Source organism: Macrotis lagotis, chromosome 2, assembly GCF_037893015.1.
Source record: "Macrotis lagotis isolate mMagLag1 chromosome 2, bilby.v1.9.chrom.fasta, whole genome shotgun sequence".
Taxonomy (NCBI): Eukaryota; Metazoa; Chordata; class Mammalia; order Peramelemorphia; family Peramelidae; genus Macrotis; species Macrotis lagotis.
The window spans coordinates 246108156-246123450 of NC_133659.1; the positions used below are offsets into that span (position 1 = coordinate 246108156).

Below are 15295 nucleotides of genomic sequence, written 5' to 3' on the forward strand. Positions count from 1 at the left end.
CAAGCTGCCATACAGCCAAAAACATTACAGCACTTCTGTAAAAAAATAGGTGGCTCTGAAAAGAGCCTTTGGGTTCAGTAAGCAGAGACCCGTCTACTTGGAGCTGGTGTACTTGGTGACGGCCTTGGTGCCCTCGGACACGGCGTGCTTGGCCAGCTCCCCCGGCAGCAGCAGACGCACGGCCGTCTGGATCTCCCGGGAGGTGATGGTGGAGCGCTTGTTGTAGTGCGCCAGGCGCGACGCCTCGCCGGCGATGCGCTCGAAGATATCATTGACGAACGAGTTCATGATACCCATGGCCTTGGAGGAGATGCCCGTGTCGGGGTGGACCTGCTTCAGCACCTTGTACACGTAGATGGAGTAGCTTTCCTTGCGACTGCGCTTGCGCTTCTTGCCATCTTTCTTCTGCGCCTTGGTCACAGCCTTCTTGGAGCCCTTCTTTGGGGCGGGAGCGGATTTGGCGGGCTCGGGCATTTGGAAGGACGAAAGCAAACTTGGGAGTGAAATGTGAGCAGTGTGCCCCGGCTCGGTAGTCGGCTGTTCTTGTAGAGCGCGTATTCAAATGAGAGATTAGAAACCTCTAGGGTCTGATTGGATGAAACGTGTAGAACCGTTTACCTATTGGAGGAGCCTATGCAAAGGAGCCGATGCTCATTCTACTTTCCAATTGGCTGGTTCATCGAAAACTACTTTGAACCATTGGAACAGCTTTGTTTGTATCCTACTTTATTAGGGCATTCATCTCGTAGTCTATACAGAATTTTTAAAACTCTTTCCAGATTGTTTCCATTTCATATGTCTGAATCTCTACAAAAAAAGTCATTGCTATATTATGTAGAATTGCTTGCTGTCATTTTTAATTATGTTTGGCTTTTCATTACTTAGTAACCTTAGCTGCTACATGACTCAGTGGACAAAGCTCTTCCTTTGGAATTAGGAAGACTTAACTTTTTATGTCAAAATCTGGTCTCAAAAACTTAGTTTTGTGATCCTAACCAAGTCATTTAAGCCTGTCTGCTGGTTCAGTGAAAACTTCATGTTCAAAAATGGGAACAAGCACACAACCCTACTTCATTTCATTAGTGAGTGAGTGGGAAAAATTGAAAGCATTATCCATTATCCAGAATCCGAGGGAGCATGCCATAATGGAAATGGGGTATAATACTGATGAACTCATATAGGCAACCAAATTTTGCCATTACCTTCTTCAAGCTTTCATGACTGGCAGTATCAAAAGCCTTGGCCAGATAATGAACATTATGTATAGACCTCTGTTCTGCTCATGGCATTTGTCCTGGAGTTACTGGGTCTTTTACTTGTCCCTTTCTGAAGCCACATTGGCATCATTGTAGATCATTATCTTCTAGATGACCTCTAGAAGGACTAAAAGAGAGACATCACCACCTGCATTGTCACAGGACATCTATTTCCTTTTCTTTAATAGATATGGATAGTGGAGGTATCCTTGAACTCCTGGAGCATAACTTTCTATTGCTATATTACCCCACAGGTTTCATTCAACTTCTGGATAAATAGTGGACCTCTCCTACTCCCCCCCCCCCCCCCACACACACACCTTGTAAATCTTAACTGAAATAGAATCAGCATTAGGTGCTTTGGTAGACAAGAGGTACCTAATGACATTGAAAATCTCTAATATCAGTTGGAAATTCAACCAGAGAGGGATTGACTTAAATTTGAGTTATATGGACAATGGTTTCAAAGCATTGATTGATGATAGTCTGTTGAAAACAATATGCAAGTGCTCATCCTATATCTCTGGCATCATATTCTTAGACTAATCAATGTGGTTCCTTCAGCATTGAGATCTGCTATGGGTCTTGGGTTCATAAACAGCCCTTACAGCATCATAAACATGCTCTGAACTGTTACTGTCAGTATAAAACTGACTTGTACTTTACTTTGGATGGAATTAAACACTGCCTTCTTAGAGATGGACAACCTGTCCTACTGGTAAACTTTATGGAGTTCTCCTTTTTCATTTATCAGTTTCTGTATTTTCCTATCACGTTTCTCAAACCAATCTTCAATGTTTGTGAGTGTTCTGACAATAATGAGTAAATTCAGTGCTGCACACCAAACCTCTGAAAGATGCCTCACCTTTTCTGATCTGCTGTTGTTAATTTGTGTTGGCTCAGCTTTTTATGCAAATTAGTCACTGAGAAGAACTCTAAACTGTTGACCTTGTCTTCTGTAAACTGTTGCAATTTTCAACACCCTTCCAGGGATTCACCACCATGTCTGATAGTCTGTGTCTGTTCTAGCATTAAAGTCACCTAGAATTACTAGCGTGTCCACTTTCAACACATTGATGTTGAGAGTCTTTAAGCCTTCTTAAATGTTTCTTTAGTCTCTCATCACAGTTTGTCCTTGTAGGAACATACACAATGATGATGATGGTGGTATGGCAATTTCTGCAAGTACATTGACATAGGCCTATCCTTCACTCCTTTTAGGAGGCATACAAGTTTCATAGCACTCCCCATTACTGCAATCATTCCAGAAAATTTGATACTAGTTACAGCATCTATAAACTGGTCTTCATTTGCCAGCCTTATTACACTCAAGGCCAATGTTTGCATGTGATTCCTGCTGAGTTCTCTCAACAAAAACTGTTTTTCAAATCTACTGAATCTCTTGTAATCCATAACTATGCACACATTTAATACAAATGGAATCATATTTGCAAAAGGTTTTTTGTGGGTTTTTTTGGTATGTGTTTCAACAACACGATAGGATCCCATCTTGCCATGGTAAGTAGATCAAGGGATAGGTTAGGTGAAGCAGGTAATTTTTAGTTCAAATTCCTTCCTTATGCAAGGAGGTAAGTAGAACAGTCCTTAATAAAGGTTGCTCAGTCACCAAAGATTCTGAACCCCACTAACTGCTTCAGTTCAATGAGATTATCCTACAGCCTGTGCCAATGTACAGAGTTGTGATTACAGTTCTGTGTGTCCATACCTGCTGCTTCATCTCTTACTTGTTAACACAGGACTTTGAAGTAGGTAAAAATTGTGAAATATTATTATTATTAATAATAATATAATAATATCTTTTGATTCAAGAATAAGTTGATTTTAAGTGATGTGGAATTGCACAAGGTTGTCAGCTTCACTGTCTCTTACAGTCATTAAAATCCAGGGGCAAGACAAAAGTCAAAATGCGTGGTGATAACTTAGAATGACTCTGATGTCTTTGATCTCTAATAAAGCTCTTCATGCTCCATAGTACCTTCTTCAGTCACATTCATGGACTTTGGAATAAAGTGATCTTTTCCACCTATTCTGCTTGGGGAAGTCTTCACTTGCTTGCAGTAGAGAGTATTAGCTGTGACTTGTCTGGAATGTTGTCTCTCCTCACCACTACAGTTTAATTCCCTGCCCTCCCCTTCTTTCAACACAGCCCAAATCCCATCATCTATAGGTTTTTCCTTCTCTACAGAGTTAATAGTACCTTCCTGTAGGAGATTAACCTTTCTTTTACTATGCACTTTATTTATATAGCCGCAAACTAAAGGCAGTATCAATGTATTGCTTTCTTTTTATTATCTTTACTTAATATAGTACTCAGTATACATACAAGGTTAAGAAGATCCCCACAGCATTGGCTAGACTCAGTTTGGAAGACTGAAAGGAAGATATAGACAAGAATTGCATGGAATAGGCAGACAAAATGTATGTTTTGTTGTGGGGAGTATCTTTGATAACCAATACTGAGGACTTCATACTCTTTTTTTTATTAGATTTTTTTAATGAGTCTTCTCCCATAGAATTTCAAACTTGACAACATATCATTCCTCCAATTGTTGAAGACCTTTAGTTAAAGGGAACATACTTAAGGTAGAGCATTGCTCAATTAATTCTTAATTGTAAGGAAAGTTTTTTTTTTCTCACATCAAATCTATATCTTACTCTTAAATACATTCACATTTACTCTGGATTCGAGCAGACAAATCTAATCCCACTTCCACATTATGGTAGAGCTATTCATATATTTTAAGGCAGTTATCGTTTCACCCATAGTCCTCATTTTCTCCTGGTGCCTCTGTCTGAATCGCCTGTCGTTTAGAGTGCCAAATTCCTCCTTTTCTCAACTCTCCTTTCCCTTCCCCCTCCTTCCTCTTCTTCACTTTTATTTACTATCAGTAGATTTGTCTTTTAGAATGGGTACGGCTTCTTAGTATAACAGATTGAAAATCAACTTTTCTATTGGCTACTCTAAATGAACCAATCAGAGGGTTTTATTTTCGCGCTCAGTATGCTTTATATAGCGAGCACTTCAAGTACTTGGTGCATTGGGTCTTTTACTCCCTTGTTTTGTACCTTTCATTTTGTAACCATGTCCGGACGAGGAAAGCAAGGCGGCAAATCGCGGGCTAAAGCAAAGTCGCGCTCTTCTAGGGCTGGCTTGCAGTTCCCAGTAGGCCGTGTCCATCGGCTTCTCCGAAAAGGCAGCTATTCTGAGCGAGTAGGAGCCGGAGCACCCGTCTACTTAGCCGCGGTCCTAGAGTATCTGACAGCTGAGATCCTGGAGTTGGCAGGCAACGCGGCCCGGGATAACAAGAAGACGCGCATTATTCCTCGCCATCTTCAACTGGCCATACGAAACGACGAGGAGCTTAACAAGTTGTTGGGCAAAGTGACCATTGCCCAGGGTGGTGTTCTGCCAAACATTCAGGCGGTGTTGCTGCCCAAGAAGACCGAGAGCCACCATAAAACTAAAGGCAAATAAGTCGTTTGGTACAATCCTGTGTTTTTACCCCTCTTCTTTCTGAAAACCAAAGGCTCTTTTGAGAGCCAACCACATTTTCAGCGAAAGAGTTGTGCGTAGTGCGTTTTTTTTAAAGTGATTATGCAACCAAGTAAAACATAGAATTAACTACATATAAATAATTTGCAAGGGATAGGCCTAAGGTCTGATTAAGTAAAACCATTTGAAGCTAAAATCAGATTTGCCTTTAATAAAGGTGTTTCTGAGGGAACACATTGTCTTTTTCCTTAAAATTTCTAAAGGTTCCTCTACCCTATTTTGTCTTGCATATAAATTACTTAATTTGTCAGATCAAAGAGATGCCAGAAAAATCTTATTAAAGTTCCTTAAAGTGTTTCTAGGTTCTCCAATTCTTAAGAATTTCCCTGTCATAAAAGCAAGGTCCATTCCAAGCACCCTACTGATCATACATAAAGGTGGGAGGAATAGAATTTCCAACAAAATGCAGTTATAGGTCCAGGGTACTACACCTCTCCATAGAAGTTGAGGAAAGAAACTAGTTCTCCATTGCCTGCCTCGCTCTTTGTCTTAACCTCGCTTTCTGTACACGGAGGATTTAATGGTTCGAATTGGAAACAGACCTAGTTTAGAGCAGACCAAAAGTTGAAGCCAAATTGTCTTTCAACTCATCGCTAGCAGCTGGGGGGGAGGGGAGATAATACCAGATTTCCGTTTCCTTTTTTTGTTTTCTGAGGGAATAACCTTAAGTTTCTCCTTCCCAAGTCCCACTTCCAGAGACTCGGGAAGAGAAAGCTTTAAGTCCTTGGGAGGAAGGAAATGTACAATTTATCTGTGCTATAGGCAGCCAGGAATTCTAGCAAACCCACCTCAGTACTGGAATGGTGGTTTAAAGGAAGAAAAGGAAATCAGATTTGAATACTTTTGGAGTAGCGGTACCAGACCTCGGCTAAAAAGAACCAGGGGGTTGGATTTGGGAAGGAGTGAAGTAGTGCTTTGTTATGCCTCCTCCTTCACCCCGCTCCATTCCACCACAAACCTCCACAACCAATTCCTCACCCCCTAATACCAGCTCCTCCAGCGCCCAGTATCCCTAGAGAAAAGAAAATTCTCTAGCTCAGCTTGAGCTCAATTTGCCGCCTAAATTCTAGCACCCACCACAGGGGATAGTAACCGTGTCTTTGTTTCTGTGTGTGTGTCTGTGTGTGTGCTATGAACCCCTTTTGATAGTATGGGAAAACCATTCTCAGAATGGTTTCTTCAGGTGCCCTGAAATCTATCTACAGATCAACTTTAGCAACCGTGAATCCCAGGCTTAAAAGTTTTGATCTAGTGGAGAGAGCCTTGGACTTAGGGTCGAACTGTATTTGACTTTTGGGTAATTTGTTTCATTATCTGGGAGTTAATTTTTTCTTCTTTAAACTGAGTTAATTTATGGCCATATTGCTAGAGCTTGAAATTATAACATTGAAATGACTGAAGTCACATAAAGACAGAGCCTTGAAATCTCTGGGAAATTCTCATACCATTCAGCAAAATGGACTATATTTAGTAGTACTTCATAAGAAATAGGAAAATTTTGGTTTTTTAATGATTTTATTAACCTTATATCACTGTTTTGGAAATAAAAATCAATTTAAAAAAAGTACATCCGTGATCCTACACCCTCTGGGTTTCTTACAAGACGTGATTTAGGTAAAAAAAAAATTATAAAATAAAAAGAATGTTTCTGTCTCTATCTCCTGGATTTTGTTGGTAGTTCACAGAACATCTGGTGGTGTCTGCTTTAATACAAACCATTCTTTCAATAACAGGTCGAAATACAAAAAAAAAGCAAAAGTTCTTTTAAATGTCCAGAAAGACCAATCACAAGCCAGCGCGTTTTTAAACTGTTAAAGGGGGAAAAAAAAGAAACCAGTTTTATTCTCATGATCGCTTTAATTCTAGAAGCAAGAAAGATCTTCAGAATTGACTTTGCTTTTTAAACTGGCTTTTTACTCGCGGGAATTAGAGGATTGAATTAAAAACCAATTAAAATATAACGCGGGAATTTTGAATGTTCTTTTAACCAATCAGGAGAGAGTCACTTCTATAAATAAGCTCAGCACTATTTCAATTGCACTTATAAGTACAAAGAGCTTGCATTTGGAGTGCTTGTGAAATGGCTCGCACTAAGCAAACTGCCCGCAAATCCACTGGAGGAAAAGCTCCCCGCAAGCAGCTGGCTACCAAAGCAGCCCGCAAAAGTGCTCCTGCCACGGGCGGCGTGAAGAAGCCTCACCGCTACCGGCCCGGCACCGTGGCGCTGCGGGAGATCCGGCGCTACCAGAAGTCCACGGAGCTGCTGATCCGCAAGCTGCCCTTCCAGCGGCTGGTGCGCGAGATCGCTCAGGACTTCAAGACCGACCTGCGCTTCCAAAGCTCGGCCGTGATGGCCTTGCAGGAGGCGAGTGAATCATACCTTGTTGGTCTCTTTGAAGACACCAACCTGTGCGCCATCCATGCCAAGAGGGTTACCATTATGCCCAAGGACATCCAATTAGCTCGCCGTATTCGCGGGGAGAGGGCTTAAGCCAGAAGGCGCAAAATAGAATCCAAAGGCTCTTTTAAGAGCCACATGTCTTCTCAAAGAGACCTGTAATGTCACTTAAAAGAAACAGTCAATAGATTGCCATCCTAAATGCGAATTGCTTTTATTCTGACTTTTTAAATAAGTGTTTTTTGGTGTTAACCATTTTTATCAGGATAAAATAACTTAGTATGCTAAAGTAAGCTACATTTATGTGCTTCTAGACAACTTGGGTCTTGGTTTTGGTTCTAAGTACAATTTTTTTTTTGCTAAGCATGGTTTTTATAATTTTATGAAGATGCCAGGCACCCCAGAATTCCTCTACTTATTACAAAAACTTCAGATCCTGACTGGATTCTTAGAGGTGAGATGAATAGAAGCAGCTCTTGGACGATGGCCTTTGTTTTTTCAGTAAAATAGAAAGCACCTTTCTCCATTGTAGTGTAGGAAGTGGTAGCCTGAGTAGATTTGAGGAAGAGAGGATTTTTGGAAAAGCCCCTGTCCTTAGCAGAGTGGGAGATTGATTAGGGAGATTTCTGCTTCAGTGAAGGCCAGTTGTAAGGCACTGAAGTCTACCTTTGGGGATCAGAATAGAGGCAGCTCAAAATGATCCAAGGCTGAGACTTGGCCCAACTAGTAGTATCATAGTGTCAAAGGACATTGATACAGGGGGTAATAACTTTGGAAGACTGCAGTTCCAAATCGCTTTTCAAAATGGCTGGACCTCAGCTAGCTAGGTGGACTGAGTTCAAATCCTACTTCAGACACTTAATTGCCTAGCTGTGTGACCTTGGGGCAAATCACTTCACCCCATTGTCTTGCAAAAAAAAAACCCCAATAATTAATGGACCAACCTAAAACTCCTCCAGCTGTATACTTATCTGCCTGTTTCCTCAGCCACTCCATTATTTATCATTTTCCTCTTGTTATCTTTGCCAGTTTGATAGGCATGAAACAATCTCAGAGTTTGCATTCTTCAAATTAGTGGTTTGAAAGTTTTTTTAAAGCTTATTTGAAAATTGCCTGTCCATATCTTTTGATCATTTATCATTATTTGTAAATATTAGGCCTATGTCATCAAAACTTGCTGCAAAGATTTCCTTAACTCATAACTTTTAAACTTAGCTGCATTCAATATGGACTACAAATTATTAAAAAAAATCTTATTTAAATAGCAAAAATTTTCTTCAGCCCATTAAAAAAGAAAAATAAAACCCTGGTAATTAAGAAGGACTGTTCCTGCATTGACCATGTCCAAAGAAATATATATCTTAATCACAGTGAGCTCATCTCCTCCCTGTTTGGAAGTTGTAATGTATGTAATCATAATCATGAATCTTCTAGAATTAGATTCGGTCATTGTGTTGATCAGTTTCTTATAGCCTTTTCAAAAAAAGAAAAGAGTAGTATGAAAGGAGTATACTCAAAACCAAGACTTTGGATTGAATGCAAATGCTTTCACTATTCTGCTACCATTTCAAATGAAGATGAGATTCAAAAGTCACCTCCCCCCTTCCTCCTTGTTTGTATTGGAGTCAGGCTTTAGTAGATAGAAGCTAGTTAATGGAAATATTGCTAGAGGAAAAGATTTAAGATGAAGGAGAGGGAAATTTGTTGCATCTGGAACAGAGAATGGAAGAAGTATTTGGTTGAAACTTTTGGGTGTGTGTTGAGGGAACTAAGAATGAGGAAATCTGGTTGTGTGTGAGTGGTGGGGTAAACAAGGTTTTGAGATAGATATATGTCTATAGCTAATCCTATAATTCTGAAGTGGGGATAATAAAGCAGTCAGTTCTGCTCTGAGAGAACCTTGTGCCTGTCTGTGAGTCTAGAGCAGATCGCCCTTGGGGTGAGCAGGGCAGTTCTTCAAATGAAATCTATACTCCCAAAGGTATTCATATCAGATTTTCCCTTCTATCTTCAAACCCTCAACACTTATTCTTTCCCACCCTCTCAGTCAAATTTCAAATGGGAAAGAGGTAAAACAGGGTTTGCCATCTCCTAACCCGGAGGTACTCAGCTTCCCTAAGTTCCCCTACTCAGGGCTTCTAGGTGGCACAGTGGATAGAGCACTGGCCTTGGAATCAGGAGGACAGTTAACTCTGATTGCTTTGAATCCAAGGCTATCTCCAGTTGTCCTGATCAGATGACTCTAGAGGAGAAAGTGAGACTGGTGACTTAGCCCAACACCCTTCACTCAAATCCAATTCATGTGCTTGTCATGGCATCACCTCCCCTGATGTCATGATCTTCTTCTAGAATGAAGGAGAAAAACATCAGATGGTTCCTCAATCATATGAGTAAATGTAATTTCCTTTAATTGAGTGCATAGCCAGTAAAGACATTGGATAAGTCAATATTATCTCTCCATTTCCTGCATAGTCTTTCCTGTTGCATCAAGAGAGTAAATATTACATAGTTTATCCACAGTTTGAGCACCATGAAGTGAAGAGGGACACCTCTTCACAAAGGAGACAACTTTCCTCCCCTCTCCAATTAGATTCTGACTGGAATGTTTGTCTTGGGTTTCTTTGTTGTTGTTGTTTTTTCCTTGTTTTTATCCTCAATATCATCAGTGATCCTATTGAATCATGAATTTCAGCCATGGTAACCCCACACCCAAATTCCAGACAGGATGATTCAGCCAGCTGAGAAAGTTGATTTAATGAGTGAGGTCCCCTACTCAAGTTCTAATTAGTGCAAATCAATCTGATATGTTTATAACTTTTGTATATTAGGTCCTAGAGCTGTGAAGTGCAGATGGTAAGATACCCTTGTGCAACCATAGGAAGCTAGCTAGGGGGCCTTTCACTCTTGTTTTTCCTTGTCTTGGTGACAAAATCCAGTGTGGCAGAGGTAATTCAACTACACAGAAACAATCAATTTATTTTTGTTTCTCTGAACCATTCTCATGATCCTTTTGTGTCCATTTTTTGACTGCCTTATAACCATCTAGTCAATATGTATAGCCCTCCTACCAATTACTCCTATTTGACCTAAGGAGTTTGTCCATCTTATAACCACCTAGTCAGCAAAGATATTTTTGCCTTGCCCAATTCATAACTCTGCTGACATTGTTTTGCTTATTTTACCTTATTCTAGTCTATATGTTATGTCAACCAATGAAATGATTCCAAGTTTAAGATATGAGTGACCCATAAAACAAGGTCTTGGAAGGAAAGGGCATCTTAGATCATGAAGAAGATCTGAGTCCACTTCAATGAAGGTGACCCTTTAATAGAGAGCAATTGGCTCAGAGCTCTGTTTCAGTCTTTTTTTAGTACAAGCAAGACAATTTTAGTCACTTTACAGCTAGCCTGACAGAAGAGCCCTGAGAAGCCAGGGTCCCAGGAACTTTTGTCCAAGGAGATTTGGACCTTAGAACTACTCTATTGGGACCTTAACTAAATCATGAATGTTATGCTTTCCCCTCTCCCTTGAGACTAAAATGGTGTGGGAAGAGATTCAACCTATCATGTTGAGGAGTAAGTTGTTTTTATATGTATTAATGTACCCTTGTAGCAAAATTTATTTTGTTAAAAACTAATCCTACTCTTAGTGGTTAAATGGAATTTGGGAGCAGGAGACCCATGGCTAAAACTGGGTGAATACTATTAGTGAAAGCTGGAATCAATGGGAGAGAGCCTTTAGAATTAGAAGTCTGAAAGAAGGGGTGAACCTTTGGAATTAGAAGTCTGAAGGAAGGGGTGAAATATAAAATACATGGCCTTCATTCAGTGTAACAACACTTGCCTCCATCAAGATTTTCAGGGGTCTTTGGAACCTGACAGGAGGAACAGAGTTAGCAAAAGGAATTGAGTAAACACAAGGGTTTGAAGGCAGAAGCAGGTTGACTGTCTGCTGCTCAGATTTATTTTTATAGTCTCAGAATCATATAAGCATCAAGCAAGCAAGCTAAGATCATTTCCTTGGTTACAAAAGTTTACAATTTTCATTATCAATCATATATTTCATGTGGTTACAAGTTTGATCATGTAGTTCACGTGGTTACAAATTTCATTATGTGGTTACAAGTTTAATCTTATCCCTGCTCAGACCATGATGATCTTAACCTGTCTGTCACCTAATTTGTTGCTGCATTGTAAAGTTATTAATTAAGCAATTTATTTAAAATTATTAATTAAGCAGAACATTCCTAATAATAATCTCTGATATAATTCATTTAATGGAATGCTTTGTATGTTTCTGTGTATGTAATATTTTTTGATATGCTCCCTTGACAACCTATAGTAAGGGTAGTTATGTTTGTCCACCCATCCATTGACTCCTTCAATAACCAATTTCCTTTCAGCCTTTGTTAGTAGACACCATGGTTTCTATGACTTTTTTTATTCTTTCCTAATAAACTAAGACTCTTAGAGTTCACATATCAGTCACCTATACTGACTATTCTTTCACCATCTTTATCATATATTCCTGTGTATGATAAGAGGGGCAAAACTGTTGATTTCCCAGGATTCTACCTAATCCATCTTGTATCTCTTTTCCTTGTATATATTCTGACATCTCCCTGGAATTCCCAGTGCTGCATTTTCCAAAGATTTCATAATGTTGGAATCTTTTGTATGCCTCCAGGGGAGGCAGTCTTGTTAAATTTGGACAGAGTTTACAATCCGTATTATTCAAGGAATTTCCTTGGAATCCTTCCTTTATAGTTATTCTACTATTACGATGAGTAAGTTTTGCAATCAATATTAATCCTACGAATATTGGTATATATGGAATCCCCTATATATATTGAAGAAGGAAATGTTGTTCCATCAGGCAGTATAGCTGCCTTGAGTCTTCTTGCTGTGACTGTGTCAAGCAGCTTAGAGACCCTTGCTCCCAACAAAGATTAGAGTGCTCTTTTCCCTTTGTCTATATCTAAAACAAGGAGCACTTAGGTGGTGCAGTGGATAGCACTGATCTTAGAGTCAGGAGGATGGAAGTTTGAATCCAGCCTCAAACATTTGATTCTGGCTAGCTGGGTGAACTTGGGCAAGTCACTTAACCCCGATTGTCTATCATCCTACTTCTTGTCTGGCTACTAGATCCAGATGGGCTCTGGAGAAGAAAGTGAGGCTGGTAACAGCACAGCATCCCTCTCACTCAAAATCCAATTCATGTGCTTGTCATGGTATCACCTCCCTGATGTCATGGTCTTCTTCAGAAATGAAGGACAAACATTATTATACCAAAATTAAAGCAAAACAAAACTAACAGTCAAGCCACTACTGTCATGCCTCCAGCTCAATTTTATTACTACTTAGCTATTACATATATACTGTTAGGTCTTCCGGGGGTAGAACAAAGAATAATGAGGGAATTGGGGGGAGCTGCACAAGCAGTGTGTATGTGCAGCGTCTTGCATTACAGGATAAGAGTGTACATTAGTGGGGAGGTGGTAAAACACAGCTGTGTCTAGTGCCCTTGGTCTATGGGGCTGAATGTCCAGCTCCCAAGGACTCCAGCTCAACCTATCTCTCAGGGTGGCATGCCAGCTCCTGAGACTGTCCAGTTGGTGGTCCGTTAGAATAGCCTGTGTACCCACATAAGTTCTTGTCAAAGATGTGGCCTCTAAGCCAAATCCTCTATGTGTACCCTTTACCCATCCTATCTGTGTTCTCCAGATTGCCCTCAGAAATCATTACCCTTTCTCTCTTCCTGTCTACTCATTCTTGCCTTTTTCTTACAAATATGAACAAGACTGATGGTAGAACTGTCCAGAAGACAGTTGGAAATCTGGGATAAAAGCTCAAGAAATGAGGGCTGGAGGATTTGGGAGTCATCTGCATAGAGATAACTTAATCTGTGACCAAAATTCTGAGACAAATTTACTGCTGACTAGGTTCTGATGCCAATCATCAATCAACTACTCAGAGATTAGAACATTTACTTCAGTGAATTCTTAGCATTTATTCATCAAATCCTGAGCATCAACAACCTTAAATAGAATATGAATACAGAAGCAAGATGAATATGGAACTTTAATGAGAGCAGAGGAGGAAGGTAAGGATTTACAGATAAAAAAAACAAGAAGGGAAGATATGCATGTCTGTTTCAGGAAAGTCAGGGAATCAGTTGGTCAAAACTGGAGCTGTGTTTTGCTTTTCAAGCTTGATTTTTTTTGCAGACTTCAGCAGGAGACATAACCAAAATGGTAACAGGAAGTTCAAGTTAGAGTCTGAGGAAAAGTTTAGCAGAGTGGAGGCAAAAAGCCTGAGCCAGAAATTCTCTTATCATAAATCTGAAAGTGTCTTTCAATTCAACAGGAACAAGACTGAGGAGAAAGAAAACAGGAAAGGGAAGGAAATAAGCATTTTAAAGTAACTAATAGGTGACAGGTATAATACTGCTACTGCTACTGCTGCTGCTGCTCCTCCTTAATTTTTTGAAGGGGACCATTTTCACAGGTGGTGTCTTGACTTCCTTGTGAATTGTGAGGCAGAGTTCTGCAAAGTTGTCAAGCTTCACTCTCTTTTCCAGAATTATTAAAGTCCAGTGAAAGGACAAAAGTCAAGATGACTGGGGATGGCCTGGGATGCAAGTGGATATAGTGGATGACCTTGGCATCTTTGATGTCTAACCAAGTTCTAAGCTTCAGCCACCTTCATGGAATTTGGAACAAATTGTTCTCATACAACCATTCTGCCAGGGGGAAGTCTTCACATTCTTGGGGTAGACAGCTCCCTAGCTCACCCTTAGGACAACTAACTGATCATATATCTGCTAAAACGGTGTACTGGAATGTGGTTGCTGTACATGCCACAGGTTCTTGGAACCACAGGTAAGAGATGGGTAATAGGTGAATATCAACAGGAGATAAGCAGCCCTATAGAGGGCTCAGGTCTTCTTAATTTCAGGCACAGCACTCTGTCCAATGAACCACGTGACAGTCTCTTAAGAAAAGCCAACCTAGGGATAGTGGATAGAGCACCAACCCTCTGGAGTCAGAAGGACCTGAGTTAAAATCCAGCCTCAGACACAATAATTACATAGCTGTTTGACCTTGGGCAAGTTAATTAACCCCACTGCCTTGCAAAAACCAAAAAAAAAAAAAGCCAACCTGGCTTTTTACAGTTATTCTCATTTGAGTCTCCCAACAGGGAAAAAAGACATTAATGTTAGCACCCTTACTGTACAGATGAAGAAAATAAGCCAAATGGGTTAAGAAATCTGCTCAAAGAATTGGAAATTGAGTGAATGTCCATCAATTGGGGAATAGCTGAACAAATTTCGGTATATGTATGTCATGGATCACTATTGTTCTATTAGGAACCAGGAGGGACAGGAATTCAGGGAATCCTGGAGGGATTTGAATGAACTGATGCTAAGTGGGATGAGCAGAACCAGAACATTGTACATCGTAACAGCAACATGGGAGTGATGATCAGTCTTAATGGATTGGCTCAGTTCTTCAGTGCAATAATCAGGGACAATTTTAAGGTATTTGCAATGGAGAATGCCATCTATATCCAAAGGAAGACTTATGGAGTTTAAACAAAGAGCAAAGTCTATCACCTTTAATTTAAAAAAATTATGTATTATCCAAGTTTGCTATATTTTATTTTTTCTTTAAGGATATGATTTTTCTCTCCACATATTCAATTTTATATGTATCAATCAATGTATATATAGCATGGAATCAATTGTAAAGACTATGAGAGTGCGGGGGGCGGGGAGAGAGATTGGGGAAAAAATTGTAAAATTAAAAAAAATCTGCCCAGAGTGTCACCCCTAAATGCCCTAGGGTGAATTTGAATTCCGGGCCTGCAATCTATCCACAGAGCCACCCAGCTGCTACAAAGATACAGTTACAAGGGAGAAGAGCAGATAGCGGAGAAGTCCCGATGACATATAGAGGTCAGGGTTGAAGAAAGGTCAAAGAAATGTCTACGCCCTCTAATTGCACTCGAAAAAGAGGCCAATTGTCTCAAACTGGCCCCTGCAGAGACGCCCAACTTTCTTGGATGT

General features: G+C 40.1%; 3 protein-coding genes across 3 annotated transcripts; 2 read left to right on the forward strand and 1 right to left on the reverse strand.

Moving 5' to 3' along the window:
• Positions 1-43: 43 nt before the first annotated feature.
• LOC141511544 (histone H2B type 2-E) lies at positions 44-533 on the reverse strand. The gene has a single exon (XM_074220688.1). It carries the CDS (start codon positions 472-474, stop codon positions 94-96), a length of 381 nt encoding a protein of 126 aa, XP_074076789.1. The 5' UTR covers positions 475-533; the 3' UTR covers positions 44-93.
• Positions 534-4306: 3773 nt separating this feature from the next.
• Positions 4307-4821, forward strand: LOC141511545 (histone H2A type 1-like). The gene has a single exon (XM_074220689.1). It carries the CDS (start codon positions 4360-4362, stop codon positions 4750-4752), a length of 393 nt encoding a protein of 130 aa, XP_074076790.1. The 5' UTR covers positions 4307-4359; the 3' UTR covers positions 4753-4821.
• Positions 4822-6863: 2042 nt separating this feature from the next.
• On the forward strand, positions 6864-7377 carry LOC141511546 (histone H3-like). The gene has a single exon (XM_074220690.1). The coding sequence runs from the start codon at positions 6911-6913 to the stop codon at positions 7319-7321; it is 411 nt and encodes a 136-aa protein (XP_074076791.1). The 5' UTR covers positions 6864-6910; the 3' UTR covers positions 7322-7377.
• The last annotated feature ends 7918 nt before the right edge of the window (positions 7378-15295 follow it).